At 37.7% G+C, this 26,358-nt stretch overlaps 1 protein-coding gene and 1 long non-coding RNA gene across 5 annotated transcripts in view; one reads left to right on the plus strand and one right to left on the minus strand.

The window, feature by feature from the left end:
* The window catches only part of EXOC2 (exocyst complex component 2), a 279,430-nt gene that overhangs the window by 129,390 nt on the left and 123,682 nt on the right, over positions 1-26,358 (plus strand). For all 4 annotated transcript variants that reach the window (XM_049611300.1, XM_049611301.1, XM_049611299.1 and 1 more), the window contains 5 exons: positions 1,511-1,635; positions 21,211-21,276; positions 21,445-21,602; positions 21,797-21,918; positions 23,354-23,415. In XM_049611300.1, the coding sequence (XP_049467257.1) occupies positions 1,511-1,635; positions 21,211-21,276; positions 21,445-21,602; positions 21,797-21,918; positions 23,354-23,415 (533 nt within the window). The remainder of the gene's footprint in view (positions 1-1,510; positions 1,636-21,210; positions 21,277-21,444; positions 21,603-21,796; positions 21,919-23,353; positions 23,416-26,358) is intronic.
* On the minus strand, positions 359-14,632 carry LOC125908464 (uncharacterized). The gene is made up of 4 exons (XR_007453386.1): positions 14,541-14,632; positions 3,286-3,393; positions 1,169-1,282; positions 359-502 (listed from the first exon to the last, which is right to left on the minus strand). It is a non-coding gene; the product is annotated as an uncharacterized LOC125908464 (long non-coding RNA).

The raw sequence follows: 26,358 nt of genomic DNA on the forward strand, positions 1-26,358 counted from the left end.
CTTGAGTTTGCTTTCATTTGTGTGAAAGAACATTTGGATGGGTGGGGGGGGGAGAATATGTATTTATATTTGCTTGTGTATATAAAAGACATTTCAGAAAGAATCACAAATGACTAATAACAGTGGTTTCTTATGGCTGCAGCTGGGAACTGGGCAAATGGAGAACTAGTGGGAGATAGACTTTGTTCTGTATACCTTTTAAGCTTTCTTTTCCAACCACATCTTGTCTTTTTAAAATACTACGAAACATTTAAAATAAATAAAATCCATCTCCCTCCTCCCCCCCCCCCCCAGAATAACAACAGTAATTATAGCAACAAAACTTTTTGCCTAGGAGTAATTTGAAAGGAAGCTGACAGTTGATAAAGGAGTTAATAAAGTTCTCTTATCTGGCCGGTCTTTGAAATTGCTGAATAGAAGTTAGAAGTTGACCCCAGAAGTTCTCCTGATCATTGCTGTGAAACTGGACAGTGGGGATGCCTCTGCCTGCTCCTGCTGGAGGCTGTGAAACAGAACAGCAGGGCCAGGAAGCAAGGCATGGAGGAAGAAGGAAACAGGAAAGAATGCAATAAAGAAAAAGGAAAGAGATTGGAAGTGATTAATGCTCTTTGAATTACTAATTTGTTTTTATTCCAATGAACTTATTCCCATAAGAAATTTATAAGATATTATTTCCCACTTGCAACAATAACTGCATTAAATGATATGTAACCCAAGAGACTTCAGTATTTTTATTTTTTCTTAAATTTCTTTGTCATGGGAAGTTATTCATTATATGATTATACTTGAATATGTTCCTTTATACATGGTGAAAATTCAGTAATGAATCAAGTTATCATAGTGGCATTTCCTTTTTTTTTTTTTTTAATTTTTTAGATGTTTATATATATTTTTTGAGAGAGAGAGATAGCACGCACACATGGCGCAAGCTGGGAAGGGGCAGAGAGAGAAGGACATACAGAATCTGGAGCAGGCACAAGGCTCTAGATTGTCAGCACAGAGTTGGATGTGGGGCTCAAACTCAAGAACTGTGAGTTCATGACCTGAGCCGAAGTCAGACACTTAACTGACTGAGCCACCCAGGCACCCCCATACAGTGGTATTTCCAACTGGTTGATAATTTGCCTCAAATTTAAGGCTAATTGGCCTTGCCCTGACTTTGCCTTACTTTGCTGTTTGAGGGTAGGACTTTTGAGGGAAGTAGAACATCCTGAAGACAAGGTTGAAAAGCCAAAGCATTCTCCTTCTCCTGCTGTGCCCTCTAGACCAGTCTGCCATGCCCCTTTGAGAAAAACAGGAACCTCTGGTTAAAGTGTATTCTGTGTGCTGGCAGGCTTTGGTAGTGTGATGTGGAAAACAACATTTACTGGTATCGGTCTATCAATAAATTAAAGCTCTGTAGCCAAAGTGGGACAAAGTGCAACACATTTTTTGGTGGGGGAGCAGTAATATGTTGAAACCAATTTTTATTCTTGACTCAAAGTATATTCATAGTATTTTCCCCCCTTAGCATGGAGATACAAAACTCCTCACCGGGTGGCATTTGTTGAAAAACTGACCAAGCTTGTTTTAAGTCAGCTGCCTAACTTCTGGAAACTCTGGATTTCTTATGTTAATGGAAGCCTTTTCAGTGAGGTATGTATACAAATTTGACTGTAGATGTCGCTAAGTCATTGTGAATTAACTTCTAGTCTTAAAAAATTTAGGTTTCTAAGTGACTTTTTAAAAACTTGAGTCCCAAAGCCTATTAATATTGTCAGATATTTTAAGATTAATTAAGAGTTCTATAAAGCTCTAACACTTCATAGCTGTATGATCTTAAACAAGTTACTTCATTGTTCTGAGAGTATTCTCAAATGTAAAAAGAGAGTAGGGGTATCTGTCTCAAAAGGTGGTCATGAGGATTAAATGAGAATCAGTTAAAGAAAAAAAGAAAATGTGAAATATCTTCAAGGATTTAGAGTTGAGTAGATTGCCAGTTAGGTAAAATTATAGATGAAATTATTGTACAGTTGATTATGAACAAATGGTAAAACGAAGATAAAACAAAGGTAAAAGGAGCTTGCACATGGCTCTGAAATAACCCATGTAATTATGGAGGTTTCTAGCTGGAAAGAATTAAATGATCTTGTTTTCTAGCCCACTGTGATCAGCGCATAGAAGCTATTGCATTTAAATTTTCAAAAGTCGCACATTCACTTAGTGTCTTAATCATAATATAATTGGTAGCATAGAAATTATGAACAGAAAGTAACTGATGACATTTTGGGGTGATGGTGGGGTCTTGGTCATAGCCAACGACCAAGAAAGAATTCTTGAAGAGGTCTTTGGTGCAAAAAGGTGATTTTATTAAAGCATGGGGGAGAGGACCCATGGGCAGGAAGAGCTGCACTGGGGTCCTGAGGGATAACTCATTATATTCCCTCAGGTTGGGAGGGAGTCAGGGACAGAATAAGTCTCTAAGAAATTTTGGAAACAAGGTTTTCAGGACCTCAGAGGGGCTAGCTGTTGCTGGGGAAACACCCTTATCACCATTTTATAAAACCTCAGTCAGGAGACCCTTCAGATGCATATCAGGGGCCATAAGCTTGGAGCATGATTGCCAGCATATGTCCTGGAGCAGTTGAGATAAAGGAAATAGATTTACAGGATCCTCAGGAGGTTGAGACAATGTTAAGTCAAGGTTCTCTTTTGCCCCTAGCAAAGTGTCATCATGGAGGCAGCTGAGCTCCTAAAGCTAGGTCACTCTGCTGGTTTCAAGGACTTGTCAATGGGCTGCAGGCAGTAAGGGAATTTAATTTTTCATTTGCCTTAGTTGCAGGCATTTAAACCCCTTTCCTTTGTTCTTGGGTAGCTGGGAGTGTCCAGGAATATCACACAGATACCACCTGGGGTAGGGGTGGGGTGCTATCTTGTGCTTTGCCCCTCAGCCTGTGGCATTCTCCCTCCACAGTAATGACTGATTTTTGTGTGTAGCACACGGAATTCAGACTCATCATTCTAGACTCTCAGTTCAAGTGCCCCATGAAAAGCCCCCAGGCCCTGGAGTGTAGACACTAATGCCCTTCACCTTCAGCTGCCAAAGAGGCCCCACCTGTAACAAGGAGAAGATAGCTCTGGTTTTGTCTCTCTACAGAGAACTTTTGTCCCTGGGAGCTGGGACAGGTAGAGATCTTCATGAGGATAATGGCTATTTCCTGCTCTTTTATACTTGCATAGAAATAGAACATAGAAATTGGATATGGAAAGGGCTAACTGGTTTTGGTATTTTGAATGTAAGCACACCTTTGTGGTTCAAGATCTCTTCTCCTTCATGGAAAGTGGTTGGGTGTCTTGGTACTCCAGGGGTCCATCTTTTCTCTCTTGACCCATGGACATTTATTCACGCGACTTCTAAAAGAAATAGAATTATTTTCTGGAGCAATTTGTTTTCCTTTGAATGTTTAATTCTCATTGGTTCACTGACTCTTTTCTTTTAAACCAGGTAGATCCTTGTTTGTATGAATGGTTAGTTATCTAAACCATAAAATTTCCTTGGTGTATGAAAAATGGAAAAACTATAGTGTATGACAAAACTCCTTAGTGCATAAAAACTGAACTCTTAAGCATGAGTTATCACCATATTTTTTTTCTTCCTTTTCAGCAGTGTATTAGTTACTGTGCTTTATAACATTAAAATATTATAGCTTTAAATAATGTATGTCTTCTGTCTTTTTGTATCACTTGATTATACAAAAACTCTATTGAAAAGTTAACTATACAAGGGAAGTGAGTCTTCCATAAAATAAATGTAGAGTTTGGCTGCCCTTGATAAATGCAGAGTTGCTTGTTGCTACTGAGGATGAGAATGCTTTATTTTTTTTTTCTACAAATTTTTATTTAAATTTTAGTTAGTTAACATGCAGTATAATACTGGTTTCTGGTGTAGAATTTAGTGATTCATCACTTACATACAATACCTGGGGCTCATTACAAGTGCCCTCCTTAATGCTCATCTATTTAAACCATTCTACTGCCCTACCTCCTCCCTTTCTGCCTACTTCCCTAACCATCAATTTGTTCTCTATAGTTAAGAGTCAGTTTCTTGGTTTGCCTCTCTTTTCTCCTCCCATGTTCATTTGTTTTGTTTCTTAAATTCCACATATGAGTGAAATCATATTATATTTGTCTTTCTCTGACTGACCTATTTCACTTAGCATAATACTGTCTACCTCCATCCACATTCTTGCAAATGGCAAGATTTCATTCTTTATGGCTGAATAATATTCCATTGATTGTATGTGTACACATACACACGCACACACACATACATACACACACACACACACACACCCCAAATCTTTATTTTTTTTTTTTTATCTTTGTGAATTTTTATTTAAATTCTAGTTCACATATAGTATAATATTGGTTTCAGGAGTAGACTTTGCTGATTCATCACTTACATATAATACCCAGTGCTCCTCACAATAAATGCCCCCCTTAATACCCATCACCCATCTAACCTGTCTGCCACCAACCTCTGATCAACCCTCAGTTTGTTCTCTGTCATTCAAAGTCTCTTGTGGTTTGTTTCCCTCTTTTCTCTCCACTCCCCTTCCCATATGTTCCTCTGTTTTGTTTCTTAAATTCGACATATGAGAGAAATCATATAATATTTGTCTTTCTCTGACTTACTTCACTTAGCATAATACTCTTTGGCTCCTTCCACATCATTGCAAATGGAAGATTTTATTCTTTTTGATGGCTGGGTAATATTCCATTGCATGCACACACGTGTGCACGCACACACACACACACACACATATATGTATGTCACACCTTTATCCATTCAGCAGTCGGACATTTGGGCTCTTTCCGTAGTTTGGCTGTCGATAATGCTGCTATAAACATCGGGGTGTATATGTCTCTTAGAATCTGGATTCTTTATCCTTTACCATGTCTACTTTATCCATTCATCAGCTGATAGACATTTGAACTCTTTTCCATAATTTGGCTATTGTTGATAATACTGCTATAAACATTGGGGTGCATGTGCCCCTTCGAATTAGTATTTTTGTATCCTTTGGGTAAATACCTAGTAGTGCAATTGCTGGATTGTAGGGTAGTTCTATTTTTAACTTTTTGAGGAACCTCCATACTGTTCTCTCAGTGGCTGCACCAGTTTGCATTCCACCCAACAATGTAAGAGGGTTCCCCTTTCTCTGCATCCTCACCAATAACTCTTGCTACCTGTGTTGTTAATTTTAGCCATTCTCAGTGGTGTGAGGTGATATCTCATTGTAGTTTGGTTTGTATTTCCCTTATGATAAAGATGGTGGGCATGTTTTCCTGTGTCTGTTAGGCATCTGTATGTGTTCTCTGGAAAAACATTTATTCATGTCTTCTGCCCATTTTTTAACGATTATTTGTTTTTTGGGGTGTTGTGTTTTATAAGTGCTTTATAGATTTTGGATACTAACTCTTTATCCGATATGTCATGTGCAGATATCTTCTCCCATTCTGAAGGTTGACTTTTAGTTTTGTTGATTGCTTATTGATTGTGCAGAAGCTTTTTATTTTGATGAAATCCCAATAGTTTATTTTGCTTTTGTTTCCCTTGCCTCAGGAGATATATCTAATAAGAAGTTGCTACAGCTGATGTCAGAGAGTTTCTCCTTTAGGATTTTGATGAGTTCCTGTCTCACATTTAGGTCAATCATCCATTTTGAATTCATTTTTGTGTATGGTGTAAGAGTGGTCCAGTTTCTTTCTTTTGGATGTTGCTGTCCACTTTTCCCAACACCATTTGTTGAAGAGACTGTCTTTTTTCCACTGGATACTCTTTCCTGCTTTGTTGAAGATTGACTATATAGTTGTAGGTTCATTTCTGGATTTTCTATTCTGTTCCATTGATCTATGTGTCTCTTTTTGTGCCATTACCATACTGTCTTGATGACTATAGTTTTGTAGTATAATTTGAAATCTGGAATTATGATGCCTCAAGCTTTGCTTTTATTTTTCAAGATGTCTTTGGCTATTTAGGTTCTTTTGTGCTTCTGTACAAATTTTAGGATTGTTTGTTGTAACTTTATGAAAATTCCAGTGGTATTTTGATAGGGATTGCATTAAATGTGTAGATTTCTGTGGGGAGTGTAGACACTTTAACAATGTTTGTTCTTCCCATCCATGAGCATGGAATGTTTTTCCATTTCTTTGTGTTATTTTTATTTTCCCTCATCAGTGTTTTTTTATAGACCTTTTACCTCTTTGGTTAAATTTATTTCTGGGTATCTTATGGGTTTTGGTGCAATTGTAAATCAGATCAATTCTTTAATTTCTATTTCTGCTGCTTCATTATTGGTGTATAGAAGTGCAACAGCTTTTTGTACATTGATTTTTTAAAAAAATTTTTATTACGTTTATTTACTTTTGAGAGAAAGAGAGAGACAAAGTGAGAGTGGGGGAGAGGCAGAGAGTGAGGGAGACACAGACCCAAAGCAGGCTCCAGGCTCTGAGCTGTCAGCACAGAGCCCGGTGCAGGGCTGGAACCCACAAACCGTGAGATCATGACCTGAGCCGCAGTTGGATGCCTGACAGAACCACCCGGGCGCCCCTGTACATTGATTTTGTATCCTGTGATTTTACTGAATTTATGTATCAGTTCTAGCAATTTTTTGCTGGAGTCTTTTGATTTTCTGTATATGTCATCAGCAGTGAAAGTTTGACTTCTTCCTTACCTATTGGGATGCCTTTTATTTCTTTTTGTTGCCTGATTGCTATGGCTAGGACTATGTTAAATAACTGGTGAGAGTCGACATCCCTGTCTCATTCTTGACTATTGAGGAAAAGCTCTGAGTTTTTTCCCATTGAAGATGATATTAGCTGTGCATTTTTCATATTGGCCTTTATTATGTTGAAGTTCATTCTAAATCAACTTTGTTGAGGGCTTTTATCATGAAAGCAATGTTGTACTTTGTCAAATGCTTTTCTGCATCTACTGAAAGGATCATATGGTTTTTATCCTTTCTTTATTAATATCTGTATCATGTTGATTGATTTGCGAACATTGAGCCACCTTATAGCCCAGGAATCAATCTCACTTGATCATGCTGAATGATTCTTTTAATGTACTGTTGGATTTAATTTGCTAGTATTTTGTTGAGAATTTTTCATCCATGTTCATCAAAGATACCAACCTGTAGTTCTCTTTTTTAGTGGAGTCTGCTGTTTTTGGAATCAGAGTAATGCTGATCTCATAGAATGAATTTGGAAATTTTCCTTCCATTTCTGTTTTTCAGAATAGTTTGAGAAGAATAGGTATTAACTCTTCTTATTTTATTATTATTTTTTTAATGTTTATTTATTTTTGAGAGAGAGACAAAGCACTAGTAGGAGAGGGGCAAAGAGAGAGAGAGGAAGACACAGAATCTGAAGCAGGTTCCAGGCTCCGAGCTGTCAGCACAGAGCCCGATGCAGGGCTTGAACTGAAACCGTGAGATCATGACCTGAGTTGAAGTCACTTAACTGACTGAGTCACCCAGGTGCTCCTTAACTCTTCTTTAAATATTTGGTAGAATTCCCCCTGTGAAGCCATCTGGCCCTAGAATTTTGTTTGTTGGGAGATTTTGATAACTGATTCAGTTTCTTTGCTGGTTATCAGTCTGTTCAAGTTTTCTGTTTCTTCCAGTTTTAGGTTTGGTAGTTATATATTTCTAGGAATTTATCCATTTCTTCTAATTTGTTGACATATAATTTTTCATAATATTCTCTTATAATCGTTTGTATTTCTGTGGTGTTGGTTATTTGTCCTCTTTCATTTGTGATTTTATTGATTTGAGTCTTTTTTCTTTTTGATAAGCCTGGTTAGGGGTTTATCAATTTTATTAATTTTTTCAAAGAACCAGCTCCTGGTTTCATCGATCTCTTCTATTGTTTTTTAGTTTCTATATCATTTACTTCTGTTCAAATCTTTATTATTTCCCTTCTTCTGCTGGCTTTAGGTTTTGTTTGTTGTTCTTTTTCTAGCTACTTTAGGTATAAGGTTAGGTTGAGACTTTTCTTGCTTCTTGAGGTAGGTTTGTATTGCTATATACTGCCCTCTTAGGATGACTTTTGCTGCATTCCAGAGGTTTTAGATAATCATGTTTTCATTCTCATTTGTTTCCATGTATTATTTTTATTTCTTCTTTGACTTACTGGTTGGCCAATTCATTCTTTAGTAGGATGTTGTTTAATCTCTTTGTATTTGTCATCTTTCCAGATTTTTTTCTTGTGGATGACTTCAAGTTTCATTTCATTATGATCAGAAAATATGCATGGTATCATCTCACAATTTTTGTATTTGTGAGGCCTGATTTGTGACCTAGTATGTGATCTATTCTGTAGAATGTCCCCATGTTCACTTGAAAATAATGTTCTGATGCTTTGGGATGAAATGTTCTGAATATATTTGTTAAGTCCATCAGGTCCAGTATGTCGTTCAAAGACACTGTTTTCTTGTTGATTTTGTGCTTAGATTATCTGTCCATTGATGTAAGTGGGGGTGTTAAAGACCCCTACTATTATTATGTTATCATCAAGGACTTCCTTTATGTTTGTTACTAATTGTTTTACATATTTGGGCACTTTCATGATGCGGGCATAAATATTTACAATTGTTGTGTCTTCTGTTTGATAGTCCCCTTTATTATGATATAGTGGCTTTTCCTTTTTTTCTAATCTCTTGTTATAGTCTTTGGTCTAAAATCTAGTTTGTCTGTTATAAGTATTCCTACTCTGGCTTTCTTTTACAGTCCATTTACATGATAAATGTTTCTCCAGCCCCTCACTTTCAATCTGCACATGTCATTAGGTCTAGAATTAATATCTTGTAGGCAGCATATAGATGGGTTTGGTTGTGGGGTTTTTTTTTTTTTAATCCATTCTGACACCCTATGTCTTTTGATCAAAAGAGCATTTAGTCCATTTACATTTAGAGTAATTATTGATAGATATGTATTTAGTGCTATTTTATTACCTGTTTTGTCATTGTTTCTGGAGATTTTCTCTGTTCCTTCTAGTCTTTCTTTCTTTTGGTATTTCCTTCCCACTCGAAGAGTCCCCTTTAATATTTCTTGCAGGGCTGGCTTAGTGTTCACAGAATCCTTTAGTTTTTCTTTGTCTGGGAATCTCTTTATCTCTCCTTCTATTCTAAATGATAGCTTTGCTGGGTAGATTATACTTGGCTGCAAATTTTTCCCATTCAGTGTGTTGAATATATTGTGCCCCTCCCTTCTGGCTTGCCAAGTTTCTGTGGTGAGATCTGCAGCTAGCCTTATGGGTGTTCCATTGTAGTATAGGGACTTCTTTTGTCTTCTTTTAGGATTTTTTGCTATCACTATATTTTGTAAATTCAACTACAGTATATCTTGGGGTTGGTCTGCTTTTGTTGATTTTGATGGGAGTTCTCTCTTACTCCTGGATCTGGATGTCTGTCCTTCCACAGAGTAGGGAAGTTTTCAGCTGTTATTTCCTCACATAAACCTTCTGTCACCCCTTTCTTTCTCTTTTTCTTCTGGGAATCCTATGAGAAAATGTTATTACATTCAATTAAGTCAGTGAATTCCCTGAGTGAATTCCCTAAGTCTGTTCTTGCAATCCATAATTCATTCTCTCTTATTTGGCTTCATTTTCCATTATACTGTTTTTTATATCACTTATTCATTCCTGTGTTTCTTCCGTTCTTGTGGTCATTTTATCCAGTCTGTTTTGAATCTCAGTTACTGCATTTTTCATTTCTGACTGGTTGTTTTTTATCTCTCTTATCTCTGTGGTAAGAGTCCCCTTGATGTCTTCCATACTCTTCTCAAGCCCAGCAAGTATCCTTTTCACTGTTGCTTTAAATTCTGCATCAGGCATATTATTTATGTTTTGATTAGATCTCTGGCTGTGACCTTTTCTTGTTCTTTCTTTTGGGATGAATTCCTCCATCTGTGTACTTTATCTGGGTCTCTGTCTTCTCCTGCTCCTGAGAGTGATGGCTTTATGAAAGAGTAGTCCTATAATGTCCATGGCCTGGAGCTTCAGGAAGTGTCTCTGGTGTGTACTGCATGTACTCTGCTGCTGTATTTTTGTCTGCTTTATCCCTCAGGTCAGTTGTCTACAGAGTTTCCCCTGTCTGCATCAGAGAGTGTTTGGACCTTGGCCAAAGCATGTCCAGTTTTAACTAGGTGTGCTCTGGTCTATTTGTTAAATTAGATCTGATGCTATTTCCACCACACCTAACGTTTTGAAGAACTCTATAGTTAGTAGATGTAGTGCGTGTGGGGGTTTGTGCCAGTCTTCTGAGGAAGGGGCCTACTGTGCTGGTTCTTAGGTGTACTTGCCCAAGAAAAGCAGTACCAGTAGAGTGCAGGGGGACAAGACTTGGTGTAAGTAGGTGAGTGAGCCAGTTTTGGGACTGTGCTGTTTACTGAAGTTGGTTTATGCTGAGGGAGAGGGGAGGGAAAATGGTGCTAGCCAGCTTCTTTGTCTCCAGAGAGTGGTCTCCATGCTTGCTGGTCTTGGAGAAGCACTCCCAGAAAAGTGAATAATTTCCCCCTCATTCATTCCAGGGGGTTTTCAGATTGGTGTTTTCTTTTTTTCTAAATTTTTTTTAATGTTTTTATTTATTTCTGAGACAGAGAGAGACAGAGCATGAGCAGGGGAGGGGCATAGAGAGAGGGAGACACAGAATCCGAAGCAGACGCCAGCCTCTGAGCTGTCAGCACAGAGCCCGACGCGGGGCTCGAACTCACAGACTGTGAGATCATGACCTGAGCCGAAGTCGGATGCTTAACCGACTGAGCCACCCAGGCACTGCTCAGATTGGTGTTTTCATGCTATCTGTGTCCACATTATTTGTCTGCCTGGAGCAGTCCAGTGCACTTTGGGTTATATACCAGCCAAGCCTGCTGACTTTTAAAACTCCAAACTTTAAAACTCCAAACTTTAAGGAGCTGCTATAGTGGGGGCCTGTGCTGGTCTTCTGGGGGAGGGTCTTCCTGGGTTGGGACAGATGGAGGATTAACCCAGAAGAGCAGTCACACAAGAGTTCAGGGGTGTGGGATTTGGAGCAAGTAGGCTAAACAGTCAGTGTCCAGGTTTGCCACCCTCAGCACATGTCTCTGCACCTGTGCTTAGGTGCAGGCAAAGGAAATGGCTCCCTCTGGTTCTTTTGTCCCCCAAGAGGTGTGTTTGTGAATGTTACCTCTCACAGGTATGCTTCAAGAAAAGCAAACAGTTAGTCTCTCCCTGTGCACCTTAGGTGATCCTCAGATTTCTGTCTGCCACCAGGGTTGCTTGCCTGCTTTCTCTCCAGGAGTGGGGCAATGCCCTCAGGTCTCTATCCCAGCCAAATCTGCCAACCTCTACAACTCCAGTCTTTGAGCCCTACTGGTTGCAAAAACTCACAAAAATCAGCTCTTCTCATTTTCCCAGCCACTGGCTTTGGGGAAGTGTTCTCCTTATGCATTTCCCTGGGCACTCCACTCTCTCTCTTGCCATTCTCCAAGACCAGGACTTCCTCTCCTCCACAGCACTTGTGATCTCTTTGTCCCTCAAACCACATCTCTGCACTTCCTATCTTCCTTGATGTGACCTCTTCTCTTCCTTTAGTTGTATAGTTTGTTCTGTCAGTCCTCAGGGAGATTTTTGGGTATTCAGAATGATTTGATAGTTATCTAGTGGTATTTGAGGACAAGCCTAGGATTTTCTACAAACCTCTATTTTCTACACACCTCCATCTTAGCTCCTCCCAAACCAAGGAAGAGAATGTTTTAATTTCAGCTTTTCTGGTGTCCTGAAAAAAGTTTTCTCAACATTCCGCTTTCATACATGTCTCCATCAGTTTGCATTTTTATCCCTCTTAGCTGCATGAGAGTTGTGTGACTGTGTGCTGAGGACAGGTTTGGATTTCTTGCCCTCTGCCACAGTGGGGAACAGCTGTACCACCCATATCATGGCATAACTTCCCCTTCTTATCTGCTCTGTCTCTAATCCTGATTGCTCATGACAACTGGAAAGGTAGATGCTTCCATATAAGTGCCTTGGACAGATTGTGTGCACAGCTCCTCTTACAGAACATGAAGTGTTTTAATAGAAGCATCCAATATATTTCACTTACTAGCTGTGACCTTAGGCAAATAACTTTACTTCTTTATGCCTAGTTGTATAGTTCTGGTTTGAGAATTAAACGAGTTAATGTCAGTGGAGTACTTATAGCAGTGTCCAGCAGGTAAATGAAAATGTGCTCATATTATTTGGAAAAAAAATATTTGTTCTAGTACTTGAAATCTCATTGGCGTGGCACATAATAGGTATTCAGGGAACAAAGTTTAGTAGCATTAAGAAATAGTGGACTGATGAACTACTAGAGTCATGGTGAATAATGTCAAGATAGATTGACTCATCAAAAGCATTAGTACCTTAGGAAATGGATTTTAAACCTAGTTATTTGTTTCCAGTCAAATGTTTCTTCCTTCCAATTTGATTGGTTCTCGTAGGTGGCCTACCACACAAGGATCGTAGTTGCCTTATTTTGAGTCTTTTTGGAGTTTGTAAAATTCCCAAGTTTTTGATCTGGGTATTCATTCATTCATTCATTCATTCATTCAGAGAGCGGGAGCAGGGGAGGGGCAGAGAGAAAGGGAGAGAGAGAGAGAGGGAGAGAGAGAGAAAGGAAGAGAGAAAGTCCCAAGCAGGCTCCATGCTGAAAGCTCAGTCTCACAATCGAGCCCACCTGAGACTCAGTCTCATGTGAGATCATAACCTGAGCCGATTGTATGGAATCCAATTTGACAGTAAATTTCATAAAAAAAATAAAATAAAATAACCTGAGCTGAAATCAAGAATCGGATGCTTAACCAACTGAGTCACCCAGGTGTCCCTTGATCTGGGATATTTTAGTGAAACATTAGTTGTACTGAATTGGATATGTCTGTGGTATTTGTAAGCTTTTAAGAGTTGATAGTAATTATTGTTAATTGAGTGTAATTCATTATGCAGATCTGGGCATGTTTTTAAATTGTCAACCCTCTATTGAAAAGCTAGAAAGACACTGAAGGGTACTAGAAAGGAATGGATGAGTTAGGAACGTGTGCCTACCATGTCAGTTTACTAGTGAAATCCTGAAACTTAATTATATATATTAAAACTGGGAAGAGTTCTGAGGTTTTTGATACTTGGTATTCAAACTCATACAAGAAAGCTCTGTAATATTTAAACAAAATTTACCTGAAAAATTTTTTCTAGTTATAGTAACTATTTGCTATATTAAGAGCCCATCCGTTAAATATTTAGATGGAGTTTCCAACAGTTTAAAAAATAGTTCTTCAAACCAGTCATGCCCATGTGAAGTAACATACGTGAATCAAAACAGTGAAATTTAGCCGTTGGTCTCACCACAAAGTAGTTTTGGTCTGTGTGTGCAGGAAAGAGTTAAGGTTTTTAAAGAAATGGTTAACAGTAGCTTGAGATCTCACCTTTAGACATATTTTAAATATAGTATAATTTGGAATGAAAAATTGTAAAGCATCCAAATAATTTTCAACATTAGTAATTGACATTTTTTAAGTTGCATAACTCATAAAATGTAGATTAAAATGCACTTTATGTTCCCAAATTAGATTTTCTTTTAAAAATAGGGCAAAAATTATATAGTTCAGTATGTTAAAGATATTTGACTCTTCATCAAATTAAAATAATAAGTAACTGTTTTTTTAATTGATAATTTTAAGAGGTATGACTTACAATTAATTCCTGTCCCCCTCCACTCTCTATATATTTGGAGACCAGTCCTTAAAGTTCACAGATTATTTTGTCTAGTAGATGCCATTATGCACTCATTAATACCTGTTTGATGGTCAAAATTTAGTTTTAATTTTGATAAATAATCAAATTTTAAAAATTGCTTTTCACTCTTTTCTTTGATTTAAAAATATTTCACAGAAGGACTATGAAATAACTAGCCCATTTAACAAAAAGTTCAGTATTAGGTACTGTGACAGATATAATTAGAAAGGCACCAACTGATCAGTATACTTAGAATTTTATACTGGCTTGACTCATTATTGAAACAAATTGCGCCTTTATTTCAGAGCTTCATCCCTTTGTCCACAACATACTAAACCAGCGTGTGTTAGGGTTCAGAGAAACAGAACCAATAGGATGTTGATTCTGTATCTAACTGTGTATATAAAGAGAAAGATTAACCATAAGGAATTGGCTCACATGATTATAGAGGTTAACAAGTCCCAAAATCTGCAGTAATCAAGCAGGAAACCCAGGAATGCCTATGTTGTAGTTCCAGTCTGAAAGCCAAGAGGCTTAAGACCCAGGAAGTACCAGTGTTTCAGTTCAGTGTCCTCAGTCAAAGCAGTCAAGCTGGAGGATTTCCCCCTTACTGGAGGAAGGTCAGCTTTCTTGTTGTATTCGGGCCTTCCACTGATTGGGTGGGTTCCACCCTCATTAAGGAGGGCAATCTGCTTTCCTCAGCCTACCAATTCAAATGTTAATCTCATCTAAAAACACCTTCACAGACTTACCCAGAATAATGTTAAAGGAATATGGGGTGCAGTCAAGTTGACACATAGACTTAACCATCACAAGGTCCTTAACTTAGATTTTCCAGTATAGAATTCCAGTGTCATTTGTGCCTCCTGACATCACAGTAGGTACAGGGCTCCTCAGCAACATCTGAATTCCACACCTACAGTAGTCCTCCTAACCCCTAGGAAATTCTTAAACTTCTGCATACCCTTTTGTTGATATCTTAAATCTCTAGGAGAACAGTAAGTCTGTTGGACTTTTCAGGAGTATATCATAGGATTATGCCTAGCAGATACCCTTCAAAGGGCCAGTCTGCCATGTGGAGACCCAGGACTTTGAGTTTTTTAAAGAAAACCTTCAGATTATTACAGTACTGTTCAGGGCCCTCAGGCTTTCTGAAATATATCCCAGGAGGTCCTGAAGAACACTAACCCTAACCCTAGGTGATCCTTCATTCACCAAATATTTCATGAATACCCTGAACACTCTATGGCACTGATAGATTTACATACACACACACGTATACGTGTATGTACACATAACCCACACATGCATAAATTGAAAAAAAAAATATATATATATAAAGATGACCGAGATAAACATGATCTCTCTCCTCCTGGAGAGACAGAACCAAAATAATTTTTTTAAATGTTTATTATTTTGAGAGAGAGAGAGAGAGAGAGAGAGAGAGAAATGAGTGGGGGAGGGGCAGAGAGAGAGGGAGACAGAGGATCCAGAGCAGGCTCTGTGCGCAGCGCACAGCCTGATGCGGGGCTCAAACTCATGAACCATGATATCATGACCTGAGCTGAAGTCAGACACTTTACCAAATGAGCCACCCAGGTGTTCCCCAAAATAAATTTTTAAAAAATTATCCTAAATTTTGCTAACAGCTATAAAAAAAATAGGGTTCTAAGATAAAGAATGTCAGTAGTGGGATGGAGATCCTGGAAGATCTCTCTGTGGAGATGATATTGAAACTAAAACTCAAAGCATGAGAAGGAAATAACCTCACGAAGAATCAGGGAGAAAAAATGTATTAGGCAGAGACAATGCCACATGCAAAGCCAAGGAAAAGAGTTTGGCATATTTGAAAAACAGAAGGTCATAACATCCTGAGTATACTGAGCAGGGACCAATTGACAGGGCTTTGTTGTACAGACATGGTAAGGGATTTATATTCCAAGTGTGGTAGGAAGCCATGCATGGACTCTAAGTGGTAGAGTGACCTGATCAGAGTTTTGGTTTTAAAAAGACCACTTTGGTTACCTATTCAAGAATGAATTGGCAGGGAATAAAAATCAAAGTGGGTAAACTGTTCAAGCTGTCTGGACAGGAAATGATGGTGGTTGGATTAAGGTTTGTTAGTGGAGTTGGAAAGAAGATGATGGATTTCATTTGTATTTTGGAAGTAGTGTTGACCAAATTTACTGATAAATCAGGTGAGTAAGATAAGGACAGGAATTAACATAGAGCTACCAAATGGACCGACCCCTGAGTGAGTAGGTAAGCCACTTATAAAGTCAGAAATGATGAAGCTCTGAGGTGACAGTGGGGTTTGTGGGGTCCCATAGTTCATTTTTGCTTTTTTTTCCCTTACCTCCAGAGACATGTTGAGTAAGAAGTTGCTGCGACCAAGGTCAAAAAGGTTTTTGTCTGCTTTCTCTTCTAGAATTTTGATGGCTTTCTGTCTTACATTTAGGTCTTTCATCCATTTTTTAGTTTATTTTTGTGTATGGTGTAAGAAAGTGGTCCAGGTTCATTCTTCTGCATGTTGCTGTCCAGTTTTCCCAGCACCATTTGCTGAAGAGACTGTCTTTATTCCATTGGATATTCTCTCCTGCTTTGTCAAAACTTAGTTGGCCATACGTTTGTGGGTCCATTTCTGGGTTCTGTATTCTGTTCCATCGATCTGAGTGTCTGTTTTTGTGCTGGTACCATACTGTCTTGATGACTGCAGCTTTGTAGTACATTGTGAAGTCTGGAATTCTGATGCCTCCATCTTTGGTTTTCTTTTTCGGTGCAAAAAAGTGATTTTATTAAAGCCTGTGGGAAGAAAGAGCTGCACTGGGGTTGTTGTATGGCTGGTTATATACCATGTACTTGGGAGAGGTAAAGTTAAAAGAGAAGTTTCGGAAGAGACTTTCACGTGCTGAAGACTGACAGATTACTGGAGGCCTACCTGTTGTCAAGCTAAGGTTGTTTTTCCCTCTAGCGAAGCATTAACATTAAGATAGATAGTAAGGAGTTCCTGGAGTAATGTTATACTTTGTGTTGCCTCAAGTATTTGCCAGCGGGCTGCAGGTTATAAAGAAATTTAATTTTACCTGCCCTTTTCTTCTTGCATTTGTTCCCCACATCAGAATGGTTGGGATGGTGATACTATGGGCTCCAGGAAACTTGAGTCTATAAGTTTCTGGATATTAGGCTATTGATAAGATTGCCTTTTTCTTGTAATTTACTAAGGTATTTGTAAACTGATGGAGACTGTGTCCTGCATGACTGTGATCTTTATCAGTTAGCCATTTGTTTTCTTTTCTTTCCTTTGTTCTTGGGCATCCAGGAGTACCTGAGGAATATCACATGTGTCCCTCCTGGGGGTGGGGAGTGTACTAGCTTGTGTTGGACCTCAGCATGCTTTATAGTCCCTCATCAGAAAGACTTGAAGAACATGCAGTTTTTCACTTTTAATGTATTGGACTTGAAATTCCTGTGAATTATTCAAGAAGAGACATCAAGTAGGCAATCTGATATTCAAATTTGGGCTTCAGAGGAAAGATTTGGGCTGGAAATATAAATTTGGAAGTGTGACATTGTGGTTATATATAAGAAATATATATTTGGTCTTCTGGTTTCTGGCATAGAGCTCCTAAAACCCTGAGAATTTCCTAAGTGAGGAGTGCAGAAGTAATGATGTTATGTTATGTTATGTTATGTTATGTTATGTTATGTTATGTTATGTTACTTTTGTCCCCACCTATGGAGGAAGAGGGTTGGAATTTTCAGTCTCACCCTCAGACCTCTTGGGAGAGGAATGGATCTGGAGGTTGAATCAGTTGACAATGACCAGTGATTTTATTAGTTGTGCCTATGTTAATGAAACCTCCTTAAACACCCAAAGGACAGGGTTCAGAGAGCTTCCAGGTTGATGAATTTTTGGAAATTCAGGGAAGGTGGCTTGCCTGGAGACTGCATGGAAGTTCTGCACCCTTTTCCTATACTTTGCCTTATGCATCTCTTCCACCTGGCCATTTCTGAATTATATCCTTTTATAATAAACTGGTAATTGAGTGAGTGAACACATTTTCTGAGTTCTATGTGCTATTCTAACAAATTATTTGAACCTAGGCAGCGAGTCATGGGAATGTCCAGTCTATAGCCAGTAGGTCAGAAGCACAGGTCTTGAAATTGGCCTGGTCTTGAAATTGGCATCTAAGTGTTAGGGGGAGGGGGTGGCACAAATCTTGTAGGACTAAGCCCTTACCTGTGGGATCTCACTTTATTCCCAGGTAGAGAGTGTCAGAAGTGAGTTGAATTGTAGGACACTCAGCTGGTGTGACAAATAAGCCCACTGCCCCAATCAAAGGAGGGATGCAGAGACTCGGAGCACAGTGAAGCAAGGCTTTAAATGAACACTTTTGCAAGAGTGGGTGGCAGTTACAGCAGGCAGTTTATCTCCTAGCATGAAGTCCTTCTCCTGATTCCTCATTGGCTGAGTACTACAGAGGTTATAGCCTTACTGGGAAGTCACCTATGCCCTTGTAAGGCCAAAAAGTAGTCTGTTTGGAACAAATGTACATTCCTTGAGGTGACACAGAGACTTCAGTTCTCTGATGCATGCTCATTGTGAAGCCTGCGAAAAATAAGCCTGCAAAATGGAGAGGGGGTGGGGAAGAGGAACCAGGAAATGCAGTGTCTTAAGGGTTTGGGACTGCATTTTTGGCGGGCAGTTCGTACGTATTTCCAATAGGTTGTAAACCTCTTGCTACTAGACAGCGCAGCTTTTATCTGGTATTTCTGAAAATGAATCATGTCACTTCTCACAACTGGTATCTGGAAAACTGCTTGTTTTTAAGGGGAGGCCCCTACCCCTACCCACACATGTTGGAATTGAGTGCAGAATCCAAAATAGGAAGGCATTACATAGAAATGATATTTGAAGCCATGAGAATGAATTAGTGAGAGTGTATAGAGAAAAAAGTGCCTAGGACTAAGACCTGACAAACTGCAGTATTTAGAGAATAGTTAATTCATCACCTCAGTAAGGCTGTGGCCATTCATTTGTTTTTCTACACCTAGGCCACTATATTGCCCAAAGTGTTACTTTGAATCAGAGCATCACACTTGACAGAAACAGAAAGTAGGCTAACAGACATTCAAGGCTGGTTGGACTTACCTGAGTAGTCATGACTCAGATGGCAGTCACTCTTGACATCATCTCTCCTTTCTCACTGCAACACCCAGTAGAATTACCATGATCAGTTTACTCTACCTTGGAAGCCTGTGGCTAAGCCATCAACAGGAGTTCATGCTCCATCTCCTTTTGTCTAAGGTGCTGTGATTGCTCACCTGGTTAGTGTAGCATCCTCCTAGCTGGCTGTGTTCCTAATATTAGCCCCTCTAGTCAGTTCTCACTGTTGCTTTAAAACTCTTTAATTACTTCTCATTTGTCTTAAAAATAAAGGGACAAAAACATCAGCTTCTGAGTTAAATCCTGGTGTTAAAAGAATTTTGAGTGTTGTTACCTAGTAAATTTTAGGAATTGGCTTATTGACATTATTGAAGTGAATTTTAGGTTTAGATTTTTCAAAAATTAAACTTTTATCTTTTAAAGCAAACGTGCATTTCTACAAAGACAAAATGATAGGAGCGCTTGGATGGCTCAGTCAGTTGAGCGTCCAACTTCAGCTCAGGTCATGATCTCACAGTTCCTGGGTTTGAGCCTTGTATCAGGCTCTGTGCTGACAGCTTGTTCAGAGCCTGGAGCCTGCTTTGGATTCTCTCTGCCCCTTCCCCGCTCACTCTCTGTCTCTGTCTCTCAAAAATAAATGCTAAAATTTAAAAAAAAATTTTTTAAATGTTTATTTTTGAGAGAATGCGAGTGGGGGAGGGGCAGAGAGAGCCAGAGACACTGTATCTGAAGCAGGGTCCAAGCTCTGAGCTGTCAGCACAGAGCCCGACACAGTGCTCAAACTCCTGATCATGAGATCATGATCTGAGCCAAAGTTGGGCGTTCAACCGACTGAGCCACCCAGGCGCCCCCCCAAAAATGTTTTTAAATGATAAAAAGCTACAGTTTAATATAAAATTGTAAAATAAATGTAAATCAGAGCCTGAAGAGGTGTGTATGTATATGTATGTTGACCACTTTTTATCAGGTACATCTGATGCTTTTTGTCGAAAACATTTAGCAATCCTTACCCTTCTTTTAGTCATTCACATTAGTAATATTCATCATAATAATGAACTCTATACATTGTTTCTCTAGCTTATACAAAAGATATATATAACATTGTATTTTAAAATCAACTTGATGTCAGTATCATAATCATTTATAATCTTTTTTTTTTTTTAAGTTTATTTTGAGAGAGGGGGAGAAGGGCAGAGAGAGAGAGAATCCCACGCAGGCTCCACAGTCAATGAGGAGTCGGGTGTGGGGCTCAAACTCACAAACTGTGAGATCTTGACCTCAGCCTAAATCAAGAGTTGGGCGCTTAACTGACTGAGCCATCCAGGCGCCCCTATAACGCAGTTGTTCTTAACTTGAAAGTTCTTTTAACATGTCTCTAACCAATAATACATAAACATTTCAACTTTAAAGGATAATTTTGCATTATGTTAATGAATTATCAGAATTTTTGTTTACATCATACCATCTTGTTATTTTTCCTTTATTTGGAAAGTTTTCTAGGCTTGCCCTTCCCAGGCATGTTATATGGTAATATTTAGTTGTTAGAAAATTTGGGAATAAAAAGTTAAATGAAATCCAATTGAATAGATTCCTGTTTTAATCAGTGTAGTCTTCCAAATATTACTTTAAGGAGAAAGGAATATCAAAGGAAAGTACGGCTAGCAGGAAACAAATAAAAATTTAATTCTAGGATTCTAGAATATATTCTCTCCTAAATTAGACAGTAAAATCCCTGAAAGAAGAATCGTGACTTTTAGTTTTGTAAAAATAAAATGCCAAATATAATGCTTATTTATAAATAGGGAAGGGAAGGGAATGGATATCCTAAGATTCTTAGACATTAATCCGGAGTTTACTCTTCCTTTTACTTCTGTACCAGCTAATGAAAAATAGGGTTGAAAATGTTGTCTTGGGTATGATTTAGGCTTAACAATATATAAAATTGTTGATGAGCATGGCACATGGAATTCATCTACAGAAAAGGTAATTTCAGCTTAATGCTTAGGTTTATTTATACAAATTGCACTTAAAGGTTTTAGGAGGATAAGTAACTTCTTGTTGGAATAAGAAAGGTTTTCTAATTAAGTCTGTTTTTAAGTCAGAAACTTAGATTTTGTCTTATACATTCCTTTTAATCAAGTTACAACCGTATACAATGCTCTCTTTATATACAGCTGCTAAAGTATTTCTTATTTTTATACATTATTTCTAAAGATAACTAATATATTTTATTTTGCTGTTTTTTGATTTTTAAGACTGCAGAGAAATCAGGCCAGATTGAAAGATCGAAGAATGTAAGGCAAAGACAAAATGATTTTAAGGTAAGTTAAGGATAAGCATGTAGACTTTTTCACAAGATAGGATTTTCTCAACCAAAGTTGCTAGAAAACTTTATGTTCGAACTATTCATCATTGTTCAGGCAGATTCCTTTAGTTGATTTAATCAAATTAATGACTTTTAATGCAGTTTTACTTTCATCATTGTCTAGAAAATGATTCAAGAAGTAATGCAGTGTCTTGTGAAGTTGATCCGTGGAGCCCTGCTCCCATTTAGCATCCCAGAGAGTGGAGTGAGGCAGTATGGAGGCTGGGAGGTAAAGTCTGAGCTGTCAGGACAGTGGCTTGCTCATGTCATCCAGACCATAAGGTAAATATGGAATATCTTTTTTAACAAGAATGTCTTCTAAAAAGAGGTAAATTGTTTTTGCCTTTTTGAAAAAAAAAGAAAAACATGTTCAACAAAGAATTTTACTCTGTCCTTTTGCCTCGGCCAAACTGATGACAGGAATTGCTTTGAGATCTCACTCTGCTTACTTTTGTTTTGTTGTGTCTCTTTTACAGGCTTACTTATGAATCGTTGACTGCCCTTGAAATTCCTAATGACATGTTACAGACTATCCAGGATCTCATTTTAGATCTCCGAGTACATTGTGTGATGGTCACATTGCAACATACAGCGGAAGGTATGTTAAGAGAAATTGATGACATTTGCTAGACAATGATTATCTGAATATCCCACCTCTTTGTAGCTCCTAATCCTTGAAAATGAGAAAATTCCTTTTATGGAAACTTGAATATTTTAGATCACCAGTAGCTGCTCAATAGAATTTTTTCCTTCTTTTTTTTTTTTTTTAATGTTTATTTATTTTTGAGAGAGCAAGAGACAAAGCATGAGATGGGGAGGGGCAGAGAGAGAGAGAGAGAGAGAGAGAGAGAGAGGGAGACAAGGAATCTGAAGCAGGCTCTCCAGGTTCTGAGCTGTCAGCACAGAACCTGATGCAGGGCTTGAACCCATGAACCCATCATGAGATCATGACCTGAGCTGAAGTCAGATGCTTAACCAACTGAGCCACCCAGGCACCCCTAGAATTTTTTTCCTGCTTTGAATATCTTTTCAAATCTATTTACTTGAGATGCCAGACCATGCATAAATTAAGGTGGATATATTTGAAAATATTTAAGGATATAAGAACATTCTTATGGCAAATGTTAAGTAGAAAAAGTATAGTATAAAATGAATATAACGTCTGATCCCAGTTTTGAAAATGTGTGTGCATTTTAAATATTTAAAAATACGAATGTAAATTCAGAAGAAAGATAAATAATAGTTTTCTGCATAGTAGAAATTATAGGTGATGCTCATTTTCTTTATACATTTTAGAATTTTCAGGAAAAATTTTGTATACACAATCATAAAAAACAAGGTTATCTTTACAAAGCCACCTTCTGGATATTAAATATTGTTGAAAACAATCAAGAACATCATTATAAATGACATAAGCCATAACTATCTGTCACCAAGACTTTTGAGTAAGAAGGTCACATCTCTAAGAATTGGTGACTAAATATACTGTGTCAACAGAAAAGGAGTAGAATCCAGGTGAGAAACAGCAGTATCCTCTGAATTCATTTACGTGTTCCCCGCAAGGACCTGAGACAGCATGAAATGCTAAAGGTTTGGACAGGTAGGATTCCTTTAGCCAAGTGAGAATCATAGTGCCAGTCATCAGAAGTATATAGGATTAAAACAATATAAATTTTTCATCAGATATTTTGGGAAAAAACATTTTGTAGTTTATTTTGTACATATTGAATATTATCAAGAGTCCTCTTTAAGTAATAAACCATTGTCAAAAGTTGTCATTAAGCCTAGCCTAGCAGTCTCCAAATGGGGCTAAATTTATTTACATTAATGTTTTATTAAAAATATCCAGAAAAACAATACACATTTAAAAACTTGAGTCTACCAGAAATATGTCTTATGCCTATTACCTACTTCCATTTTTTTTACAAATCTATATAAAATAATGAAAAACCATGACCTTTATAGATTTTTATTTATATAAAGTTCAATGAGAAATTAAAATAAAAAGTACTGTGTGCTTATTTTCCCTGCAGAAATAAAGAGATTAGCTGAAAAGGAAGACTGGATTGTCGATAATGAAGGACTGACTTCTCTTGTAAGTTTAAATACTTTTCAATGATTAATGATTAATGTATATAATATTCAAAATAAATGACTAATTTTATTAATAGGGAGCATATGTTCTTTGCATTGTAATTCTAAATCATCTCTGGAAACAGAAAAATAAACTTCTTAAAGTTTTCTTTTTTAGACTCATTTTTGCTTAACACTACAAATATTTAAAAATTAATAAAAGCAGTGGATTTGTTTTAGCGTGCTCTTTCTTCATCATGTGTCACTATATTTTATTTGCATTACATTTTTTTTTTTAAATTTTTTTTTCAACGTTTTTTATTTATTTTTGGGACAGAGAGAGACAGAGCATGAACAGGGGAGGGGCAGAGAGAGAGGGAGACAGAATTGGAAACAGGCTCCAGGCTCCGAGCCATCAGCCCAGAGCCCGACGCGGGGCTCGAACTCACGGACCGCGAGATCGTGACCTGGCTGAAGTCGGACGCTTAACCGACTGCGCCACCCAGGCGCCCCTGCATTACATTTTAAAATAGATTGTGCTTCAGCTGTTGGTGGGAATGCAAACTGGTGCAGCCACTCTGGAAACTAGTGTGGAGGTTCCTCAAAAAAAAATAGAATTACCCTGCAACCCAGCAATAGCACTACTAGGAATTTATCCAAGGGATACAGGAGTGCTGATCCATAGGAGCACATGCACTCCAATGTTTAGAGTAGCACTGTCAACAATAGCTAAATTATGGGAAAAGCCCAAATGTCCATCAATTGATGAATGGATAAAGAAGATGTGGTTTATATATACAATGGAATACTACTTGGCAATGAGAAAGAATGAAATCTGGCCATTTACAACAATGTGGATGGAACTGGAGGGTATTATGCTAAGTGAAATAAGTGAGTCATAGAAAGATAGATACCATATGTTTTCACTCATGTGGAATTTGAGAAACTTAACAGAAGACCATAGGGGAAAGGTAGGGGGAAAAATAGTTCAAACAGGGAGGGAGGAAAACCTAAGAGACTCTTAAATACAGAGAACAAACTGAGGGCTGGTGCCAGGGCTGGCAGGGGAGAGGGGAAAATGGGTGATGGACATTGAGGAGGGCAGTTGTTGGGATGAGCACTGGGTGTTGTATGGTAAGTGATGAGTCATGGGAATCTACTCCCAAAGCCAAGAGCACACTGTATATACACTGTATATTAGCTAACTTGACAATAAGTTAAAAAAATAAAATAGATTGTGCTTCATTCTAAGTTTCCCAGTAACTTGAATTTTTCAGAAAAGCGGAGTGGGAAAAAAAAATTCTGTTGCTGACCCCTAAGCCAAAATAAAACAAACCAACAATAACTAACCTCTCCAGATAGATACATGGGTCAGGCAGGCAATTATAAACATGGTCTATTCATTTTAGAGTCATCATCTGTTTAGATGGGACTTATAGATTATCAAAATACTTTTGAAAATAGTTTTCATGATTTATCATGTTTTCACATCTGTTTCATGGATTCCCACAATGATCCTGTAGGTGGGTGTGTCAGTTAAATTGACATTCAGCTGCTAAAACATCCAGGGTCTTTAAAGGAGATGGGCATTTCCTTTTCTTCTAATATTAAAGAAATTAGGACTGGTGTGGCAGCTTAATCATGCAATCAGTACACAAGGCTCCTTCTGACTTTCTTCTTTGTGATCTTTATTGTGGCTTTTGTCTCACAATGGCCTCATGATCAAAGGAAGGCCATTGCTGTTCCAACCACCATGGCCTTATTTCTGTCATGAGAAAAGTCCAGCACTTTTTCAGGAGCCATAGCTGACAATTCTTCCCACGTCTAATTGGCTAGAATTGATTCACATGCCCATCCCTATCTACTGTGGAGGCTGGAAAAATGCAGTATATTTTTTTTTTTTTTTTTTTTTTAGCAGAGCACATTGCTAATCCCAACAATTTCTGTCTTACCTTAGTAAGAAAAATGGAGAAAATAAATCTGGAGGAGGCAGTCAGGTTTCTGCCTGTTTAGTAGGTGAGGAAATTAGAATAAAATGGTTTTAACTTGCCCAAATTTACAAAATCACGGTGAATGAGGTTGTTGAGACAGAATGATCTCATGTAATATTTCTTCAGTTCTTCAAATTGCTGTACTTTTTGAAATAATTGTATACTTCCTATTGACAGTCTTACTTTGGGAGTTGGGAAATTTTTGACAAGTTGAAATTCTTTCCTCCTATCCCTCCTAAGTACACTAAAATATACCTTTATATAACAATGTGGTTTAGAACATCAGTGCTTACTTACAAATTTTTGTAAATTAAATCATGTTTGAAATGAGGGAAATTTAGTTTTAATAAATACAATTATATTTTAAAGGATTTGTTTTTAATAAAAATACTTTTATTTGGCTTATTCTACTTTTCATAATTATTTGTGCTTATATACAAACTATCCTATAGCTAATTCTGTCATACTAAATATTTAGAGAAAGGAAACGTAGAGTAGACCTGCATGGTCCAATATCCAATATAGCAGTCATTATAGACATGGTTTGTATAAGACTCAGTACAAAGAAAGAACGTGAAATATCTCAACTTTTTATTGATTACATGATGATATAATATTTTGTTATATTGCATAACCTGAATTATATTAAAATCAATTTTTCTTTTAATATTCTTATTGTGTTTACTGGAAACTCTTATATATATGACTTATGTTTGTGGCTCACATTATACTTCTTTTGAACAGTGCTGATATGGAGGAAAATGTGCTGCCCTGGATTTGGAATCATAATCTGGTTCAGTCCATAGTTCTGTCACATAATAGCCATGCAATCTTTTTTCTTCTTTTTTTTTAAGTTTATTTATTTAATCGTTGCACCCAATGTGGGACTGAAACTCATGACCCTGAGATTGAGGGTCACATGATCTTCTGACTGACCTAGCCCGGCACCCCATTAGCCATGCAGTCTTAAAGAA

This window comes from Panthera uncia (genome assembly GCF_023721935.1).
Source record: "Panthera uncia isolate 11264 chromosome B2 unlocalized genomic scaffold, Puncia_PCG_1.0 HiC_scaffold_25, whole genome shotgun sequence".
Classification (NCBI taxonomy): Eukaryota; Metazoa; Chordata; class Mammalia; order Carnivora; family Felidae; genus Panthera; species Panthera uncia.